Below are 21,317 nucleotides of genomic sequence, written 5' to 3'. Positions count from 1 at the left end.
TGTGTGTGTGGGGGCACAGTCACGCAGGGAGAGGTGGCAGCTCATCCTCAGACACACGCAGCACACACCTCCACTGACAAAATCAGGCCGACACGTCCCTAACACTGACACACACAATCACTGACCCCCACACGCGACCCACACCCATCAACCCCTGTCACAACACACCACCTCTGCGTGCGCAGTTATGCACGGTTCCTCCTAGGTCAGGTACAAGCGCCTAGTCCTAAAGCCTGTCTACACCCTGTCTTGACATCTTAGATCTTCAATCGCCTAACCTAAGCAGAGGGCTTAGTTCCCCGTCCTCGCTCCCCAAATTCTTCAACCATGGCCAGCTCCAACAGGTAAAAGGCTGAGCTTAAGGAAGTCAAGTACCAGGGTCGAGGTGAAGAACCGGGAGCTGACTGGGCAGTGGGGCTGCTATACGCCTCCCTTATTCTCCTTCCTGCCACTGCCTCTTTCCCGGCACGTCCACTCGCGGCCCGCCCGGCCCGCCTCCCGCCTGTCAGTCGAGTAATGAATGCGCGCTCGGGGCCCCGGGCCACCCCCCCCCCCACCCCGGAGTCGTTCATCACTGCCAGCACCGCCCACCTCTCTGCCGCCTGCAGGGAGGGCTAAGAGGCCCAGGCGGCGAAAGACCGTCTCCCCCGACCTCGACTAATAATAGTCAGATTGAGATGTTGATTTGTCAGCTGGGAGCTAGCGCCAAAGAACTCGCAGTAAAAACCGGACTCCTTGAACTTCCTCTGGCTCCGTTCGGACTCGCCCAGCCTTGCAGCTTTTCTGGATTTGATGTGCATGGGTTGGATTTCACTTAAGAGATCCGGGTATAGAAGCGCAGTATCATTTTATTCCAATAGGAGGCGCACCAGGCTACAGACCCTAAGGGGGCTCGTCCTGGGCTCGGTTCCATTCCTTCAGATCCGAGGCCCTAAGGGCTTCGTCCCGCAGCCTCCCAGCAGGGGGCGCGTTGGCCACCATCTTCCTCTCTCCCGCAGCTGAAGTCCCCGCTTCTGTACAGGAAGCCCCCAGGCAGCAGTCCCCCAGTCTGCCTTCAGGGATCGTGGGGGGCCACGTCCTGCCCTCTCTCTCCTCCAGGTACCTCCGGCCTCCCACAGTCCTCCATTCTCCAGCAGGAGGCGCCCCTGTTGCAGATCCGCCTTCTCCATGCCCTAGGCACCTAGGCTGCAGTCCCGCCCTCGCCCTCCCCCAGCCCCGGCCCCGGAGCTCCCCGGGAGGCCGGCTGAGTGACGGGCGGCCGGTGATTATGCGGAGGGGGAGCGGGGGTGCGCCGCGGGCGGCAGCGCTGACCCTTCACATTTCCGATCCGCCGGGACCCTCATCCATCCGAAGCTGCTCTTTGTCTGGCCGCCTAATTGCCGGCGGACAGGATGGATGGCGGGACCGACAGCCGCGGAATCCCTAATAAAGGCCGCGGCCGCCGGGGAGGAAGCTCGGGAAGGAGGGGGAGAAAGAAGGAAGAGATGGAAGGAGGTGGGAGGAAGCACCGGGCCGCGGCCGCCGGCTCAGAGCCGCTATGCGCAGCGCACAAGGGGGGCCAGATACTCCTACGGTGCGGGACCAGGAGTCCCGGCTCGACGGGGGTCAGGGCGCCGTGGCTGTGGGGTGTGTGAAGTCTCCTGCTTTATGGAGAAAAGGAAGGAGCTAGGGGCCCCGGGCAGAAAGCATGCTACGGCCGACCTCGTTTCACAGAGCCTTCGAAGATTCCAGCTTGGCTCTGCCTCCTGCGCTCCGGGCTCCCACCAGCCGGAGCCCAGCCCTCGGTTCCGCGCACCACCTCTCCTCTGCTCACCTGTCGGTCTCCCAGGACGGGAGCCAATATCCCGGAGGAGAAATGAGGGGTCTGACAGCTGTCTGTGCGGCCGCTCACCACATTTCATTAACCGCAGGCTGGAGTTGGTGGACGGCGCGGGGAGAGGGGAGCAAAAGGAGGTGGAGAGAGAGGCTACGGCGAGGAGCCGCACCTGGCCAGGGGTCAAGGGCTGGCCTGACAGATACCTTGGAAGCAATCTCTCTAGCCCCTCCTTGTGGAGCCAGGAGTCTGTTCTCAGCCGCGTGGGCTCTGGCGGCGGCCCTTAGAACCTAAGGCTGCACTGAGCTGCGGTGCCAGGGGATCCGTGCGTCGGATGAGTAGAAGCCCTAGGCCCGGCGGCATACTTGCTCTCTCGCCCCTCGCTGGGGCCTGCCGACCCTCTGCGCCAGAGGGCAAAGTGTGCGCAGGCTCTTGGGCTGCTGTTTTCCCACCGGTGGTGAGTGGAGAGCGGTCCTCAGCACTCTGGCCAGCTTTCCTGCCTTTTGCCTCTTGAGCACATTTTTCTGCAGTTCGCTTCGTTTCCTTCTCCCTCCCTTTTCTCTTCCCTCTCCTCTTCGGATTGAACAGCTCCTCTCCGCAGCTGACTTCTGCCGACATCCTTTAGCTAACAACTGAGCACCTGTTGTGTGTCAGCGCTGGGGGTGGGGGATGGGGGACACCCTGAGCCAAGGCCCTGCCCCGTTGGCCTCACACACATAGGTCTCCCCTGAGACCAATTCAAATCTCTCTCTCCACTCCTGTCCTGCTTCTCTCGCCCTTCTACTGCCTTGGGTGTCATTTCTCTTCTCCAGGGCAGTGAGAAGGAAGCCAGGAGATCGGAACTCCAGTTCTAGGGCTGCCACTTACAAGGTAATACAGGACAAGCCATTTCTCACTTCCAGGCCTCAGTTTCCTCATCTGTAAAATGGAGACAATACATCCTCTCAGGGATGCATCGAGGATGCAGTAACTCTCAAGTAAAAGCTCTAAAATACTGTAAGCACTCAATAATGTTATTTCCATATCCATGTTATTCCCTGTCCTCTCAGGTGGGCATTTTTCCTTTCTCTTCATACCAGGGCTCTGGTACCAGGCAACCAGGTTGCTTCCAGTTCTGTGTGATCTTACATGTAGGAGCTGAGAGCCAGAGTGTGTGTATGGGTGGGGTGGAGGGAAGTGGAGAAGAGCCATACTATGGATGGCCCTGAAGGGTGAGGAAGGAGAGAGTGCGGGGTGCGACGGGCAGTGGAGTTTATTTCCTTAGATCTTAATGTAACATCAGCCAGCTGGTTCCTCTGCTCTTATGGATGAGGAAACTGAGGCTTGTGGAGGTGATACTGCAAGTGACAGGGGTAGATCACACTACCAGGAGCTTTCCTCCCATGAGTTTTCTACTGCTCATTTCCTCACCCTCTTTCTTCCCTTGAAGGGGTCTGGGTCAGTGACAAGGAGTGTGGGAGAAGGAACAAAAAGAGAAAAACTTCAAGGAGCCAGGACCTTTCCGCTAGACTTCATAAAATTTTAACAAGAAAACTTCCTCAGAGTAGAAGGCACATATCACATGTAAATCATATGCTAATCACATGCTAATCTAAAGTCTAGTCCTCAGAACTCTGACACACACCTGGCCCTAAGCCCTGGGGGAAATTCTTGGGAGATCCCTAGGTTCCAGGACAGGACAGGTGGGGATGGGTTCTATTTAGAGTCAGGTTATGGAGTTAGGATTCATTTTAGAATTGGAGAGGAGTCAAGTGTACACTTTGGGATTAGGGTCAGGGGTAGTGTGGAGTCAAGGGCAGAGAGTAAGGCAGGATTCAGACTGGGCTGTGCTTTTAAATAGGGGAGCCTAGGGAACTCAAAGTCTTCCTCTCCTCTCCCCTCCTCCACTGCCCATTCTATGTTCTGCAGCACACCTCTCTGCCTACATCCCATTCCCAACCACACCACCTCCCTGGGGCCTCCCAGTCTGGCTGTCCAAGGAGCTCTGGGTAAATTGTCCCAGACCCCAGCCTGGGCCCCGGTATTTCCTCTTGAGCCCAGACACTTGGCTTCTGGCCCCAGGAGCACTAGCTGGCCTTGACCCTACCCAGGTCCCTTCTCGGCCGAATGTTGACAGCTGCAGGGGAAGCAGTAAGGACCTGGTGAGCTGGCAGCTTCATTCCGGAGCGTGGGGAAAGAGCAACAGAACATGAATAAATTCATGGAGCTGGCCCCTCGGCTCCCTGTGAGCTAAGCCTGCTTCCCCCACCATCCACACCCGCTGCCGCCTGCAGCCCTGCTGGTCACCGAAGCTCACAGCCTGGGCTGGGGATGGGAGGAGAAGGGAAGCTCCGAGAGAAGAGGGCTAGGACCTGAAAGGGGCTGAGGTGAGGGGCTCAAAAAGAGGGCCTTGGTTAGTAGGAGAGAGGGGTGGGGAGCGGGGCTGAGCAGAGAGGGCCTTTAGTAAGTGGGTGGTGGGAGAGGGGGGAGGAGGAGGGAGAGGGATGGCAGGACCTGGGGCCGATGAGGCTTGAGGATCGGGTGGGGAGGTCAGTGTGAGCCCTGGCCTGCTCTCTCCTCTCTGATCCATCCATCATCCGGCCTAGGGGAGCAGATTCGGAATTAGACATGCACGGGCCGACATGGCCCTCAGCCCCCCGAGGAAGACAAATGGCAACAAAGACCTTGAATAAAATTTGTATTTATGGTTGGAGGAGGCCCCTCCCCCACTGACTGCCAATCCTTTCTCTCCCAACCCTTTCAAGCATGTAGGGGCCTCCCTCCACACAGGCCCGTCCTCAGCAACCTCCTTCTTCCTGCACCATTATGGGCTGGGAGGGGCAGGGAAGGAGTACAGGAAACAAGAGATGAGGAGATCATCTTCCACCCAATAATTATGCCGTGATGTGCCCTGTGCTCTCCATTTTACATAATGTACTCTTATACATTACAGTACTGGCTTACCCTAGTCTCTAAGAGGTTCTTTGCAGTTGTCCACCTCCAGGGCCTCCAAATACCCCACTTTGGCCAGTCCTGGAACCTCTTCTCCAGGCCTCTGGTCCTGGAGTCCCTGTGAGCACGAAATTTCTCCCAGAGGGGTGAGACCCTGAGGAAGGATGCAGACCCCTCACAGAGAGGGACCTATCAAAGCTTGTGTTTCCTCTTGGTCACCCGAATGACAGACACAGCCACTTCTCACAGGTGGGTGCCTAGCACTGAAACTGCATTTTAGTTATATTACTTTGCATAACCAATTTCAAATTTCAAATCCCTCCCCCAAACATTTATTATGTGGGGTCCAACTTCTCGGAGTTTCCATCTAACCACAGGCCTTTGTGGAAGGGTGAAGGGGCAGAGATCCTGGGGCTGGACAAGGTCTGGGACCAGGGCAGGGGTGGGACTGGGCTGGGCTGCCAGGGCAAGAGCTGCCTTCTGACTCTTTCTCCCCAGTAAACTCTCTACTCTTCAGTCCTGAGATAAGAAAGATGACATTCATGGGGTTCCACATTTAGGGACTACGAGGAAGACAAATATAAAACCTCCCTGCAAACAGCCCTCACACATACACACACAAAGGCAATCCACAATCCCACTCACCCAGGGACACACAAGGCCAGGGTCCCATGGACACGTCCACACTTGCCTGTCACAATGCACAGGCCCAGAGCCTACCACACTGCTCCAAGAAGCGCCCCGCCTCCACGTCGTCCCCACAGTTGATATGTCACATTGGAGTCCAAACACGGACCTGGGTGTCTCTCTGCAGCGCGCCATTTACATTTCTCTCTCGATCTGTCAACCTGTCTTGGCTCCTGTCTCTCTCTCTCCGTCTCTGTCTCTCCTTCTCCCCCTCTGGGGCTGTCATTTAGTCTCTTTTTCAAGCTTTGTCTCTGTCTCTGCGTCTCTATCTGGCTTTCCATCCCTTTGATTTCTCTGTAGCTCCTCTGCTTTCCTGTCGGTTTCCTGCTCGCTTTCCCAGGCTGGTCTGTTTTCTCACTCTCTCTGTTCCCTCACTCTCTCGATTGCTCTGCGGCCCCCTCCCCCAACACTGGGGGTCGAGGGTAGAGGTGCCTGGAGATTTGCCTTTTCCAGTTCAGGCCAACCCGTACCCGTTGAACCCTTTACCATATGTTTTTCGGTCACGGGCACTGAGTGGCGAATTTCTATTTTTTTCTAGTCCTTTTTGTTTGCTCGTGGGCTTTTTTCTTTTTCTTTTTTTCTTGTTTCTTTTTTTGAGGGAGGGGAGCCGGGGAGGGCTCTTTTTAGCTCTGGAATCCACCTCTGTCTTCTCTGTGTGTGCATCTCCACCGCTTTTTATCCCATCCCCGTTTCTGGCCTCCTCCGGGCTCTGGGAATACCAAACTCAGGGTAGCGGGTGAAAGTAAGGATAGGGTGAGGGCAGTGAATCCCTGCAGAATTGGTTTAGAGCCGGTCAGGAACCGAGAGGCTGGGGGGACGCGGGTGGGGGCCGTGGCCTGCCCCGCCTCCACGCTTCCCTCTCTGGGCGCCAGGGGTCGCTCCGCCCCTCCACCCCACCCCCCCGCCGCGGCCTCTTAGAGCGGATCCCGCCGCGTCGCGGCTCACACCACCCGCACTGCCGCTCCGGGAGGGAGGGGAGGAAGGTTAGGGACGCAGAGAGGGAGAGCGCTAGCTGGAGAGAGACGCGGGGCCAGGGCTTCAGCACGGGCTGGGGCCGCGGCTAGGGTAGAAAGGTGGGTCAAGGCTCGCCGAGAGCCAGAGCGCAAACCTGCGAGGAGGTCGCGTCCGGTGGGCGCCACCCGCAGCGCAGAGCCCCGGACGTCCAGAGCGCGGAGAGTAGTCCCAGCTCCGGCCGGGAGCTATCCGTCTGGGTAGCCGGGGACCTAGGCGCCGCCATCCTCGAGAAAGCAGCTGTCCGGAGGTCAGGCATCCTAGATATGTAAGAAACCAGCCGTCCGAGAAGCCACCGATTTCAGGCGCCCGGGAACGTTAGACTGAACGAGAGGGTAATAGAGGACCACGGACTCTGAACTGTCGGGAGCTGTCCCTGGTCCAACCAACGGGGGTACCTCCGCCTTGACGGAAGGTTTGGGGAACGGCACCACTGAGGCGGGAGCCCACAGGGGCGGGGGGGCCGGGCGCAGCCGTCGGGGGTATCCCGACCCAGGCCCGAGCCCCGTCACCGCCTCTGTGGCCCGCGGAGAGCCCCGGGCCTCCGCCACCATTGCACCCAAGAGTGAGGAGGATCTGCTGGCCCTGGCCGCGTCGCGGCTGAGCCGCCGCAAGAGGGTGGCGGGCGCGGCCGTCGGGGTGGCCATGGTGCTGCTGCTGCTGGTGGCCATTCCGCTGCTAGTGCACAGCTCCCGCGGGCCGGCGCACTACGAGATGCTGGGTCGCTGCCGCATGGTGTGCGACCCGCACGGGCCGCGAGGCCCAGGACCCGACGGCGCGCCCGCCTCCGTACCCCCCTTCCCTCAGGGCGCCAAGGGAGAGGTGGGCCGGCGCGGGAAGGCAGGTCTGCGAGGGCCCCCGGGACCACCAGGTCCCAGAGGACCTCCAGGAGAGCCGGGCAGGCCAGGTCCCCCGGGCCCTCCAGGCCCAGGCCCCGGCGGGGTGGCGCCCCCTGCCGGCTACGTGCCTCGAATTGCCTTCTATGCTGGCCTGCGGCGGCCACACGAGGGTTACGAAGTGCTGCGCTTCGACGACGTGGTGACCAACGTGGGCAACGCTTACGAGGCGGCCAGTGGCAAGTTCACCTGCCCCATGCCGGGTGTCTACTTCTTCGCTTACCATGTGCTTATGCGCGGCGGTGACGGCACCAGCATGTGGGCGGACTTGATGAAGAATGGACAGGTGAGCTGCCCCTCTCCCACCCAGCCCCAGACAGTGTAGCTTTCTAATTCTCCCTGCATTCATTACGCAACCCGAACCTCTTCCCCAAACACCGTCACTAAATCCAAGAAGGCCACGTTGCCAAGAACTTAGAGATCGCTTCATTTAGTCCAAAAGGAATTGGGGGGCCAGAGAAAGAAAACGACCTGCCCAGGGTCTCAAGGGGTGTTAGGAATGGTGTCAGAATTAAAACTCAGAGCCTCACACTCCAACTATAGGCAACTATACACCAAACCTCTTTGGTATATCACCCTGCCTCTTAGCCTCTTTTCTCCTGTCTTGGGCAGCCCTCCTGGCCTTTGGGTTACCCAACCACTTGATGGGCGAGTTACCGGAGTCTGGCTCCTTCGATTTAGAATGGAATCCGGGTATCACGCCGTGGGCAGTTGGTAGCTGTTCCCGTGTGGGGGGCATTAAGCTTGGATTTTCAAGGATAAGGTAAAAAAAAAAAAAAGAAAGAAAACACTATCTCATTTTCCAGGCAACTCTATTACTGGTCCCAGGGCCTGAGGTCAATTCTAGAGTGGGCCTTACCCTCAGCTAATACTGAGTGCGTAGGCAGAAGTGGAAAATGAGGCAGCACAGGGGCCAGGCAGGCGGCTTGCAGGAACGAATTTGGGAGAAGGGAAGAGGCAAGGACAGATAAAGCAGAAGCCTTGGACCCCGGCCTGGTCCCTGCTCCTGTGGTCAGAGTCGGAATCACTGCTGCCTTAGCTTGGAAGAAAAGTCCCAAAGACTCAGCTCAAGGTCCAGGACACGCTTAGGGGGAGCCAGAGGCCACAGGGGTGGGGCTGGGGAAATGTGCCTGGGCCACGCAAGCCGCAGGGTGTAAGGTTAGGGCTGAGCTGTGACCTCCGAATGCCCCGTGCACCATGGGGAGATTTGACCGTGGCGCATCAGGCCTGCTTATCCCACCTGTCTGAACCCCAGGTCTTGCTACCGCTGCTGCACCCTTCCGCTCCAAGAACCGAAGGCACTACATTGAGGTCTCCTCCCAGCAGGGCCGCCCCAGGAACCCAGGGAATGGGAGTGAGAGTGTATGTGTGTAAGACTGTAGTGTGTGTGTGTGCGTGATGCAAGTGTGTCTGTGGGTGCGGGGTGCGAAAGTGTGAGAGTAGAGCGGTGTCTGCTTGCCTGTGGCACAGAGTAGGTGTGTGTGGTCTGTGCGGGGTGTCTGTGAGGGGCGGAGGGGGGGGAGTGTGTTTCTAGAGTGTGTCGGTTCCCGAGGGGGCGGGGGCTGCGCGGCTCCCACTCTGTATTCCACCGTGCGGGCGCTGCGGCTTTGGGGATGGTAAATAGTGATTAGAATAATGATGAATAATTAATCAGTTAATAAGCAGCCCCCGCGGGACAGGAAGGGGGTGCTGAGGAGGGGGCTGGCTGCGACGCTGAGGCGTCGGTGAGGTGACCTGCAGCAGCGAGGCCAGAGGGGAAGAGGCACTACCTGTTGGGGCGGAACGCGACCCCCACGTCGGGGCGCCCGAGGGCACTAGGAGGGACAATAGAGGAGGGGCGAGGATACATCATGGCACCTTCCCACGGCCTGCACCCTTGCTTGCATACGCACCGACACACCTGTGCCCTATCTCTGGGGGAAGGGAGCACACGTTTAGAAGGTCCGAGTGGGTTCAGAATCTTAGAAATTATCCTAAGTCTAATTTCATTTTTAAAATAATAATAATAGCAAAACCTATATAGCGTTTTCTTTGTGCAAAGCACTGTTTTGTAACACACTTCACACGTAGTAACTCATTTAATCCTAACAACCTGAGGACGTAGGTTCTATTACTACCTCCTACCTTAATAGCTCAAATTAAGGGCCAGGGAAGGCGTGAAACTTGCCCGAGTCCCAGCAGCTAGTGAATGGCAGTGCCTGCGAAGCGCCTTGTCCTTCCCAAACCCTGCAGCCTGCTACCCTCGCGTCACCTTCACAGGCCCAGCTGCATCTCCCCGGCCGACCCCTCATCACCCCAGCTCCACACAGGGCGTGGGTGGGTTGTTCTGTTCCCCCTCGCCAGGTCCGGGCCAGCGCCATTGCTCAGGACGCGGACCAGAACTACGACTACGCCAGCAACAGCGTCATCCTGCACCTGGACGTGGGAGATGAAGTCTTCATCAAGCTGGACGGCGGGAAGGTGCACGGCGGTAACACCAACAAGTACAGCACCTTCTCTGGCTTCATCATCTACCCGGACTGAGTCGGCCCCCATCCCCTGCCCCCCCTTCCGCTCCCCTCCTCACCCACCTTCAGCTTGCCCCACCCAAGGCGCCACCCCCTCCTTTGAGAGACCGGGGGTGGGGCGGACCCTCCCGCTCCTGGAGGTGGCCTTTAATGGGCGGACTCTTGGTGCTCCGGGGTATAACTAAGTGGCTGGGGAGCTGAGGAAACCGGCCGGAGGAGCAGAGCGGCTCGGGAAGGGACCACCAGCATCCGTGCACATGCCTGTGAAAACCGGGGCAGGAGGGGGGTGGAGGTCGTGGCCCTCTCTTCTCTCGGGAGCTACGAAACAGTTTCACTAACTGCAGCACAGAGGCACGGAAAGCAGAAAACAGAAGGGAAGCCCTGGCTTTTGGGGAGGGAGAGAACAGAAACCGAAGGAGCCCTTCTCGGCGGGAGGAGAGGAGACATTAGGGCGGGTAGGCGCGCTGGTCCTCTGTCATGACAATTTCTCTGCCATCCCCTCCTCCCCTCATTTCCATTTTCAGGCTTCAGGCTCTAGCCCTGGCAGCCTCCCTGTGAACTGGAGGAACCAGTGAATTCTTTCCTAGCATTTAAAACTCATCCTGCAGTCCCCATTTCACCCCCATCGGGGTTAGGCCCTGGGGCTACAGCTGCTGTTGCCTCTTCCAATAAAGTGAAGTGGGAGAATGTGTGTGCCTCTTAACTTGGTGCACAGAGTGGGGGAAAGTGGCTGACCCTCTCCTCTCTCCTCTCAAGGACCCCTACTCTGTCTCTCTCTGCCAGAGGCAAGGGTTTCATTATTCCTGGCAAGGCCTGCCTCTGGGGAAGCAGAGGAGGGGAGTAGCCCAGGGTTTCTACTCTGATACGGGGAAGGGTATCAGCTTCAGGAGAGCTTTGAGGCCTTACACTGTAGGGAGACACCAAGCAGAGTGACACTAACAAGGGAGGATTCCAGAGGTATGGGTCTGGTGCTTCTGCTTTCTGCTGATGCAGGGGGAGAGTTCTAAGGGAACTCTGGGTGATGCAGGAGTTGCTGACGGCTCCTGGGAGTGGCCAAGATCTCAGGGAGCAAGGAGAAAAGCAGCTCCCCAAAGGCCCACATTCACGCCCCGCTCCAGAAAAACCCACACTCACTCATAGTGCTTGCTGGGAGGGTGGGGTGGGCAGGATTGGGATGACTTGGACAGCTTCTAGGTGTGGGAACCTGGCGAAGCCCGAGAGCCCAGGGCTGCCTCTAAGCTGGAGGACACTGCCACCACGTGGACAACTGAGGAGCGACTGCAGTAGCTGGCCTGGGCAGGACCAGAGGAAAACAGACATTTGGACATTTTAGAAACTTTATTGAAGGACAAAAGGGTGTCAGCTCCCAGTCCATGGTGTGGAAAATAAATAAGGGTTAAAAGGAAGGTGCAAGGCAGGACAGGAGTGCGTGGAGGCGTATGCCTCACGACGGAGAGTCCTGTGGGGCGGCAGAACCGACTGGAATAAAACACTGGGGAGAGAGAAGACCTCGTCACAGCCCAGCCGTCCTTGAACTGTAACCAGCTCGTCCCCCGTGACCTCTGTAAAGGAGCCGAGGATGGTCCCCTGCCCCACTTCCTACTTCCCACAGGCATAGCTGGCTCTGAACCGGAGGCTCACCAGGGCATCCTGCCATTCGAGCAATGTGGCCACAGGGTTGGTGCAGACCCGGGTGAGGCCTGAGGGAGGGGCTCGGCTGGTGTAGAAGGCACACTCGTCGTCCAGGCGGGCCTCGTGGAAGTGGTGGATGGCGGTCAGACATGCTTTGAGGCGCTGCCTCAGGGCCAGGGTTCGAGGGGCCAGATTGCTGGGGCCTGAGGGCCAAAGGCCACAGAGACATCAGGGCAGACTCTGGAGTCCTAGACTCCCACCATATACTGCCCTTTCCACTCCCCGACCAAGGGCCAAGCCAGTTAGGAGAACAGGGCTGAAGGCGCAGCCCCCCGCTTCTTCCTGCGGGAGAGCCAGACTGGGGCAAGGTAGGTAGGGTTTGAAAGAAAGCGCAGGATCACCTGGTGCAGGGCAGGCCCTGCTCCCAGCGAGAGATGAGGACCTCCTTTGTTCACAACCCCTTCCAACCAACTCCTTACCTGCCTGGCCTGTTGGGGGCTTCAGAGACTGGAGTGAGTGGATAGGGGGGCTGGCACAAAGTGGGCGTTGGGAGAAGGTCAGGCTGGTGGTCGCTGGAGCCCACTGACTGCAGCAGGGCCGTGGGCTGGACTCTGGACTTCTGGGTTCCAGGGAGCAGGCCTCTGATACCCCAGGCTCTACCCTAGGGGAGGGCTCTGGGAGTCCTGTCTGCCCCTGGGGGCAGGCCTGAAGGGGTCCAGGCTCTCCCAGAGGGCAGGGCTCTGATGCCTCAGGCTGTTCCTGGGTGGAGGGCTCTGATATCTCAGGCCCCTTCCTATGGTAGGACTCTGGGGGCTCTGGTTCTGCTGGAGGGCAGGGCAGAGCTACCTCGGGCTCTGCTCCAGGGCAGGGCTCTGGTTCCCCACACCCCTCTGGAAGGTAGGGTTTTGGCAGCCCCGAGTGCTGTAACATTTCAGGAAGATGAAAAGCCCCAGATTTATTCTCTGGGGCATTCAGAGTTCTAGAAATCTCAGCCAGCAGGGGCTGAAGTTCAACCATATCCAGAGAGGAGCTTCCATTAAGGGGGGCACACTTGCCCTCCGCCAGCCCCTCTACCTCCTGTCGCAAAAGCTGTTGCAGGATACTGATGCGCTGTGGGTGGGACAGAGTGTGATGTCAAGAAGTGGGTGCAAGTCTTGTACCCACACTGTCCTATTTCCATGCCCCCCTCCCACCCATTTCTCGCTTTCCCAGCCCTGTCACTGCCCATCAGGCATCAAAGCTGTTGCCCACACCAGCCCACCTGCATCTTCAGCTCCTGGAGGTTGGGGGTTCTATTGGGGTGGGGTCCATAAGGAGGTGACACGGGTGGCTTCCCAGGACCTTCCTGCAACCTTACACAACTCTCCTGGTCAAATAACCGGACTGCAATCTGCTCCTGCCACATGGGAGGAGAGGGGCCACGTGAGGAAGCCAGGCTGGAGTAGGAAGAAGACTAGTTTGAGTCTTCAAACTAGTGAGGAAGGGATCAGGTCCTTAACTGAATGGCCCTAGACTTGGATTAGGAGGGGCGGCAGAGAAGCAGGGAGAGTTGGAGAGTTAGGCAGCTTTTCCAGAGAGCCCACTTGCCTCAAAACTGCTGGGCCTCAGGCCAACGGGACAGAACGAGGAGTCTCAGCATGGGAAGGTTTCAGATACTTACCCAGGGCAGGGCAGGCTCTTCGGGGCAAGGCTGAGGGGAGAGGCCACTCAACCACTGGGCCTGGGACAGAAGTTGAGATGCCATGACTTTCTCTCTACCCATCCAACCCCTTCCTCCCCCAGCCCTGGCCTAAGCCAGCTATCTCCCCTGCCCTCTCTCACCTGCTGAGCTCTGGGGGCCGATGGGAGGGGTGTGAACTGGGTTTTGGGGCGGATGGCGAGACGCCGCAACACTGAATATGAGGTCTGGGGAGAGATGGGGCTGGTTGAGCAGGGACAAAACCGAGACCTCGCAATGATCCCAGCCCCCAGGAGTTGTGGATACAAACTGGAGCTGAGGGGCCAGGGGAAGGCACACGTTGAGCCCGTCCAAAGGGTGATGGCCGGGTGATGGCAGGTGGCATCACTTGGCCAGGGGAGGGCATCAGGCAGGAGTCCCGGCCGTCCTGTGGGGAACACAGTGGAAGAGTGATCCCTCCCGCTTGGCATTGCTCTTTCTTGTCCTCACTTCAGCAGCCAGTGTGATTCTTTTAAGATCTAATCAAATCATGTCCCTCCCTTGTTCATCCCCCCTCCCCATGGCTTTGCGCTCATTCCAAGTAATAGCCAAGATCTTACACTGGTTTATAAATCCTTACCCAACTGATTCTGTTGTTGCTCTAACCTCTCACTTCCTTTCCTTCTTACTCTGCTTCAGCCTCGCTTTTTTGCTGATCCTTAAACACACCAGGTACATGCCATCCTTGCATCTGCAGTTCTTGTGGCCTGGAACGTTCTTCCCCCAGATTATCTACATGGCTCACTCCCTCAACTCTTTCTGCTCTTCACTTAGCCGCACCTCACTGAGATTCCCCTGACCAATCTACCTGAAACTACAATACCAATCACCCCCTTCCACTTCTCCTTCCCTTTCAGTGCCTTACTTTCTTTTTTTTTTTAAACAGATAACTTATCACCATCTGACCTACTACATATTTTATGTGTGTGTTTATTTTTTGTCTCCCCCTTCTAGAATGTGAACTTATTTCCTACTGTGTATCCAGAACCTAGAACATTGCTTGGCACACAGTAGCTGGTCAATAAACCCTTGTGGAGTGAATGAATGAACTCTCAGATCTGTCTTACTCTCAGCACTAATCGGATGGTGATACAAATGTATTCCAGATTGTGACCTCTCACTCGCAGGCCCCGGACACCTGGTAAACAGAGGCCAGTACCACTCTGGAGAGGGCTTGGGTCCATCTGGGGCAAACCAGGACCCATTTAACATGCTGAGATCCAGGATGGGACTGCCTGGCTCTACCCACAATCCTCAGCACCACTTCTGCTGGGGAATCCCCCCATGCATCTCCTCTGTGCCCTTCCCCCAGCACAGAGGAGGAAGGTCCCAGCTCACCTTGGTGCGTGTTATCTCTCGGGTTTCTTTTAATGGTACTCGCTGAGCCAGACTGAGGGGGCCCCCTCCTCTTTCATCTGAGTGAGTGACAACTTCATATTCTCCTTCAGGGAGAGAGGAAGCTAGGAGGAGACGGGAAATTTGCTGCAGTGTCTGGAACACACATCAAAGTCTGGCAGAGGGCTCTGCAACCCTAGTCGGAGGTTGCAACCTCTGAATAGGGTATGCCAGTTTGATAGCCCCCACTGCACCATCAGGGGTGGGGACCCATCCAGCATCCCTTTGAAGCCCAGCACTATTTCAGTAGTAAATCATTAATCTGAATACCCTGAGTGGGATAGGGGTGTGGTGATGGCTCTTAGGGGCTGAGGACAGAACAGTGAGTGGAAGGTAAATCCTACAGGAAGTGGCAAAGAGAGGGTAGAAGTGGGGACCACCTCCTCTGACACAAGTGCAACTGAGCCAACCTCTGGCCTATCAAGAAGATCTCTTCCTCTCTGTCTCCTTCTGATCTGGCCTTCCCGCCACAGCCTGCTGAGCTTTCTCTTGTTTTGCTCCCTACAAGCAGCTCCCCTGCCCTTGTTGTCTCCCCATGGCCAGACACACTCACCAGGCTGGACAAGGGTCTCCAGAAGCAATCCTGAGGCCTGGCTCAGTGAAGTCCTGATGACAATAAGGACAGCAGCTAGCAGTCACTGAGTACCAAGTATGAGCTGGGCACTGTGCTAAGTGCTTTACAAACATCATCTCATTCAATTCTCACAATAACCTCAAATGATAATACAAACATTATCCTCATTTGACAGATTAAAGAAACTGAATTCCCTGGCAGTCCAGTGGTTAGGACTCTGCGCTTTCACTGCCGAGGGCCTGGGTTCAATCCCTGGTTGGGGAACTAAGATCCCACAATCCACGCAGTGGTACAGCCCCCCCAAAAAAAGAAACTGGAGCTCGGAGGGTAAGGCAAGCTTGCACAAATCATAAGTACTAAGAGTCAGGAATCAAACCCAAATCCCATTTATTGCCACAGTCTATGCTCTGGCCACTAAACAAAAGAGATGGCACCTCTCAGTTCTATCCCCTTCTTCCCCCACAACCTGAAAAAACTGATGTCATATTGAGGCCTGGCTATGAAGGCCTGACCCCTATTGCAAGGGCTCACCCTGAGCACTCACAGATTTCCCCCTTCCACCCTGGGTTGCTGGGAAGTCCTAAAGCTACTGGAAGGCCCCAGCTCTGAGGGACCCCTGTATCAGACATTGAATCATTCTTTTCCAAATGACCCTCTCCTCACTTGCTGTTGCCACCTGTCTCTCTTCTTAGCTCCTGGAAACCGGGAGGAGCAGAGGGGTGAGAGGAAGGTCCTGAAGGTGGAATCTGAGCCATAGGAGCAAGAGAAAAAAACAGAGTCAGAGGTAGGCCTCAAACCTTCAGGCTTCACCAACAGCCCCATCGGCTTCCATACCAACCCTCTGGCTCATCATGAAGTACCTTCCCTCCTAAGGCCCAGCTCTATCCTTGGAAGGAGTTTCCAGAAGCACTGAGTATCAGCCCCTCAAGGGCACTCACCAGAGCCTCTAGCCTCTGGGGACACAAGGTCCGGCCTCGAGGTCCTGGTCCCTCCAGCCTGGAGAAGCAGGAAGCCCTGGCAGGGTCCAGTCGGTGGGTGGGGGTTCTGGGAGCCAAGTATGCAGAGGCCCGGGCATCCTAGGACCCCAAGAGAGGCTATCAGTACAGGCTCAGGATTCCCTCCTCAGCCTACTCCAGCCTGATCTCCTCCTATCCCGCTCATTACCTGGCCCCTCCGGATGGTGCCTCCCTGGTTCCCTCGAACCAGTACTCTCTGAGCCAGACTGGGCTGGCGCCCCAGGCGACAGCTCTTCACCCCCTCACCTGACAGGATGGTGGCCAGGGCTGCAGGGTCAGCCACAAACTCTATGGTCCCTGGAGCCTCTGCAAGGGAAGAGGAGAAGGAAAGGTGAGAAGGAACAGGAAGCAGGGAGGCTGAGGGGTCAGGGAGCCTAGCAGAGTCACCTTGAGGTGCAAGAGTGAGCCGAAGAGACTCATATAACTGAACTCAGCTCACTAAACATTCATAGAACTTTACTCTGTGTAAGACACTATTCTAGGCACTGACACCCCGATATAAATAAGACAAAGCCCCCATACTCAGGAAAGCTATCATCAAACTATAGAGAGGTAACAGACTCAAGTCAAAGTATGGACATGTTATAAAAGAAGTACAGCAAAGCATTCGAACACAGAGCAATTGACTGTGACTGGGAGAGGAGGAAAAGGCTTTAGAAGAGATGACACTTTGCTGAAGAAAGCAAAGGGCTTCTAAGAGCAAAGAGCTTTCCAGGAGCAGGGACTAGGAATTAGAGTAAGCAGGAGACCCAGGGACTGCAAAGCCCCCAAACCCCACTGCCACCAACCCATTCTACCCAGCCAAAGAAACTGTTTTCAAACCTCCAGCAGGTACCTGTCTGGGGAGGGGGCCCAGGTCCCACATTTTGTCTCCCAGGGCTAGGCCTGAGCTCCTCCAAGGGGTTCCGAAGCTGAGTACTCCCCACCAATCTCTCCGATTGCTCTGTTTGATGTGTGGCTTTCGGCCTGGGGCCTGCTGAGTCAACGAGGTGGCGTTGACTACTGAGCTTCTGCACCAAACTCTGGGGGAAGGGAGAACAAAAAGCTGGGGCTCAGCGTTGGGGTGCATTGCTGGTGTGTGATGCGTCCCTGTAGCTACTGTCTTCACACCCCACGCCCCTCTTACCCTTGGATCTTGGTTCTCCTGGTCGAGGGCGCTGGGTTTGACTGTGGGGAGAGGCGGGCGTCTCTGAGAGCGAACGGGAATCTTGCTGGGGGTAGGAGATACACCCCGGAGGAGAGGATCCTTCGTGGCTTGGAGGGTAGTCATGACGACTACAACTGAGACGGAGAAGAAGGCAGGATCAGGGGTCAAAGGTCAGCCAGTTCGGGGCTTCGGTCCTGACATCCCTGATACTCCCACCTCCACCCAAATCCATGAGCCCAGAAGACCCGGCGCCTGCAAGGCCTCTTTTCTGGGTGTCTCCTCCTAACACTGTGAGCCTATTCTTTAGCCCCAGGAGTCTGAACTGCTTCTCCTCCCTACGAGCCCCCGCAGCCCCCATTCCCTCCAAGATCCCGGTGGCGCACCTCCCCCGGAACCCCACAGCGTCGCCCCCACTTTCTTCGCTTTTTCCCCGGGCTCTCTCGGCTTCTGCTGCAGATACTTCCCCAGTTTGTAAAATACGCCAAGCTCCTGATTGGCTCATCTGCGCTCCTGCGGAAGCGCGTGTCACAGGATTCAGCTGTCCAATCCGCAGGCTTCAGAGGCGGGGCCAAAAGAAAGACTAGTTGTTGAGCCGCTTTGTGGCCAGGAAAAAAAACTGACCCGACTCAATCAGCCAATCCGAGAGCGGAGCGTGGGGTGGAAGAAGAAGGAGGAGACCTTTCTGAGGCCGGCGAAGGCGTGGGCTCGGAGTCTGGGAGACAACGGCCGCCGGCTACTCTCGCGAGGTCTCGGGACTGGTGCGGGAAGGACCAGTCTCGCGGCATTGTGGGAAGGGCTGGAGTCCCGAATAAGGCTAACTGACGGTGTTGGAGGCTGTCCCGAAGCACTGACCCGACTCTGATCAGGGTTCGGCGTCAAGCTGTGGGGACTCCGCTCTAGACACATTGTAGGAAACGTCTGCACGTTGTGCCTAGGCCGAGGAACTGCGTCCAAACGGGCGGAGAGGGCTGGAAAAAATTGAACTGAGGCTAACAATAACAAAAATAAAAAGAAACAATCGTTTTTTCGCTCCACCTTTACGAATGGTGAGATGTGGTCTCCATTTCACAGATAAGAAAACAAGGCTCAAAACAGTGTCATTGGAACTCAACACAACAGGCCTAGAGGACTGGGGAGAGGTGTGGCCTGTTGTTGGCGGGCAGAGGTGTGAAACTGAGGGGACCTAGAACACTCTGGTTAGAATGGAAGGGGTTAACCTCTAATGGGAAATGGGTGATGGTTTCAAGTGTACAGGACTCTTGGTAGATTCTCTCCCTGACTGGTGCTTCCTATTATACAAGCCCTCTCCTTTCAATTTCTCCTTCACACCTTTTCATTATCTTTGGATTTCATTTACCTTCTTTCTCTTCATTATCTCCACCCTAATCTCACCTAGAGGATTGCAAAAGCCTCCCACCCTCCATTCTCTCTTGCTCTCCACAATAATCCATTCACCATATCGCAGCTGGAGTAATCTTTCCAAAATGCAAATCTGGTCATGTTACCACTGTGCCTTGACCTCTCCCCATTCATACTCCCCATCTTGTACACTTTCCCCCTTGTTCTCTGCTTTTCAACTCCATTGCCACTTCCAATCCCTGAAATTTGTCATGTTCCTTCTAGTCTCTCTGTCTGGAATACCTTCGACTTTGCCTATTCATGCCTCCAAATGGATGTTCTCTGTTACTTTCTTGTAGAGGCCTTCCGTGAACCCCTCTACTCACAACCCACCCTAATCTAAAAATAGTTTCCCTAGTTGTGTGCTCTCAAAGAACAGTGGTTCCTCAGAGCATGTATCTCAGTTGGTAACTGTATACTCACCAATGTGAACCTAATATATCATGTTTATTAAACCTGATCTCTCCTGCTAGACCTCCATGAAGGTGGTGACCTTTTATTTTTGGCTTACATTATATTTTCAATGCCTTGCATTGTGCCTGCCTGTAAGGGTGTTCACTATTTGTTGAATGAGTCAATGGATGAATGAATAATTGATCAAATGAATACCTGGAGAGATAGGGAAGACCTCCAAAAAAAGTAATATTTGAACTTCCTGTTTAAAAGAGAGAAGACTCTTCTAGTCACTCGGAACAGCACTTGCAAAGGCAAGGAAACTTGGAGTGTTCAGAGAAGGGTAAGTCCTTAGGGATAGATGGAATGTAGGATAGTAGGAAATAAAACTAGAAAGATGGTCTGACTGGAAGGAAGGGGACAGTCACCTCATTCCACTAACAGGTACTGTGAATGTGCCAGATCCTGACTACTAGATTAGCAGGGATGGCTACTGACAAACATTGTGCACCTACTGTGTGTAAGACCCTTTGTCACACATTTGGGATACATGGAGGAATAAAGGCTGATGTTTGAAGGATGGGGAGGCACGAGGATGGAGGTTGGCTGCACAGTGGCTTTACATGATATTAAGGTAGTCAGCACAGTCCAGGTCCAAGTTCACAAACCTAGAAACTTGAGTTTGTCAGGCTACCCAGAGTAGATCTTGGAGTCACACTAATCTAATTCGTAAGAGAAATTGAGTGATTTACCATGAGTGATATGCCTTTTGGTGAACAAAATATTTATGCCTGCTCCTCAGGGTACCACCTTCACAGAATCGAGGTACAAGGAGACTGATTTTATATCATAAAAGTCTTTCAAAGAGCCAATGTTCAGAATATCTGCTATGCCTGTCATAGCGTCCAAGCTGTTTTCTGTACAGCAGTCAGAGCGACCTGCTTCTGTTTGTCTTTGCTGGACCTCGAATATGGGGAGGTGCAAGCCACCTCTCGTTTTATTTTATCAATCCCCCTTTACTCCCTGTCTGCTCTCCCCCATAAACACCACTCTAATGTGATTGATATAAGTTCTTAACTATGCATGTGTGCTTATAAAATATGTAGGGTTGTACATTTGTTTCCTATTGCTGCTGTAACAAATTACCACGAATTTAGTGGCTTAAAACAATACAAATTTATTCTCTTACAGGTCTGGGGGTCTGAATTCTAAAATTTGGTCTGGTTCCATTCCTTCTGAAGCTTCAGAGGAGAATCTGTTTGCTTGCCTTTTTCAGCTTCGAGAGGCTGCCAGCATTCCTTAGCTTGTGACCCCTTCTTCCATCACTAACTGTAATAGGGAAGAACCTTTTGTATTCTATTACAAGTTAATCACTAAAGGGATGTTGCCTATAAGCTTAAATTATACATAATGGCCCATCTCTGGGAACCCTGCTCCCCAGGTAATGAGCATTAAGCTAAAATACCTTTGTTTAGCTCACAGGAAACATCTTGACCAGGTCCACCTGTGAATGACTGTAGGGAGGAAGAAATGAACACATCCCCTCATGAGGCAGATGGGAACCAGGAAGCATTTGACTTTACTTCCTCCCCTTTTAGTATAAAAGGAGTCTGAATTCTAACTCAGGCGAGATGGTTCTTTGGGGGCACAAACCCACCATCTTCTCAGCTTGCCGGCTTTTTGAATAAAGCTGTTATTCCTTGCCCAACAACTCATCTCTCGATTATTGGCCTGCTGTGTGGCGAGCAGTACGAGCTTAGCCTTGGTAATATAACTTCTTGCTCCTGTTATCACACACTACACGCTGTGATCTCCTGCCTCCCTCTTATGAAGACCTTGTGATTACATTGGGCCTACCAGTCAGTATAATCCCAGATAATCTCCCCATCTCAAAGCCCTTAACCACATCTGCAAATCTCTTTTGCCGTATGATGTAACATTCAGAGATTCAGGGGCTTAAGATGTGGACATCTTTGGGGGTCCATTATTCAACCTACTACAGGTTGTTTAGTGTATAAGTTTTTAATTTGCATAAATGGCATTGCCATATGACTTTTTTTTTTTTTTTTTTTTTTTTTTCCTGTGCTGAATGGCTTGTGGGATCTTAGTTCCCTGACCAGGGATTGAAACAGAGCCGGCAGTAGAAGCTCCAAGTTCTAACCACTGGAGCACCAGAGAATTCCCTCCATATGATTTGTTT

General features: G+C 55.0%; 2 protein-coding genes across 2 annotated transcripts; one reads left to right on the top strand and one right to left on the bottom strand.

Moving 5' to 3' along the window:
- Nucleotides 1–6,230: 6,230 nt before the first annotated feature.
- Nucleotides 6,231–10,624, top strand: C1QL4 (complement C1q like 4). The gene is made up of 2 exons (XM_059080651.2): nt 6,231–7,624; nt 9,682–10,624. Exons 1-2 carry the CDS (start codon nt 7,088–7,090, stop codon nt 9,859–9,861), a joined length of 717 nt encoding a protein of 238 aa, XP_058936634.1. The 5' UTR covers nt 6,231–7,087; the 3' UTR covers nt 9,862–10,624.
- A 540-nt stretch (nt 10,625–11,164) lies between these two features.
- Nucleotides 11,165–17,751, bottom strand: TROAP (trophinin associated protein). The gene is made up of 15 exons (XM_067010648.1): nt 17,710–17,751; nt 17,306–17,460; nt 17,015–17,201; nt 16,328–16,485; nt 16,102–16,239; nt 15,827–15,909; nt 15,143–15,195; nt 14,533–14,654; nt 13,466–13,582; nt 13,299–13,382; nt 13,138–13,197; nt 12,739–12,873; nt 11,957–12,587; nt 11,487–11,680; nt 11,165–11,337 (listed from the first exon to the last, which is right to left on the bottom strand). Exons 2-15 carry the CDS (start codon nt 17,447–17,449, stop codon nt 11,290–11,292), a joined length of 2,154 nt encoding a protein of 717 aa, XP_066866749.1. The 5' UTR covers nt 17,450–17,460; nt 17,710–17,751; the 3' UTR covers nt 11,165–11,289.
- Nucleotides 17,752–21,317: the final 3,566 nt, after the last annotated feature.

The sequence above is a fragment of the Kogia breviceps genome, chromosome 12 (genome assembly GCF_026419965.1).
Source record: "Kogia breviceps isolate mKogBre1 chromosome 12, mKogBre1 haplotype 1, whole genome shotgun sequence".
Classification (NCBI taxonomy): domain Eukaryota; kingdom Metazoa; phylum Chordata; class Mammalia; order Artiodactyla; family Physeteridae; genus Kogia; species Kogia breviceps.
This window is presented reverse-complemented; position numbering and strand designations above follow the sequence as displayed.

Excerpts from the sequence above, each read along its gene's own strand:
- TROAP (XM_067010648.1), bottom strand. The coding sequence starts at position 17,449 with ATGACTACCCTCCAAGCCACGAAGGATCCTCTCCTCCGGGGTGTATCT. Across the intron at positions 17,202-17,305 it reads AGGAGAACCAAGATCCAAGG|AGTTTGGTGCAGAAGCTCAG; the intron begins GTAAGAGGGGCG and ends CCCTTCCCCCAG. Across the intron at positions 15,196-15,826 it reads GAGACAGGTGGCAACAGCAA|GACTTCACTGAGCCAGGCCT; the intron begins GTGAGGAGAGGG and ends TATTGTCATCAG.
- C1QL4 (XM_059080651.2), top strand. The coding sequence starts at position 7,088 with ATGGTGCTGCTGCTGCTGGTGGCCATTCCGCTGCTAGTGCACAGCTCC. Across the intron at positions 7,625-9,681 it reads ACTTGATGAAGAATGGACAG|GTCCGGGCCAGCGCCATTGC; the intron begins GTGAGCTGCCCC and ends CCCCCTCGCCAG.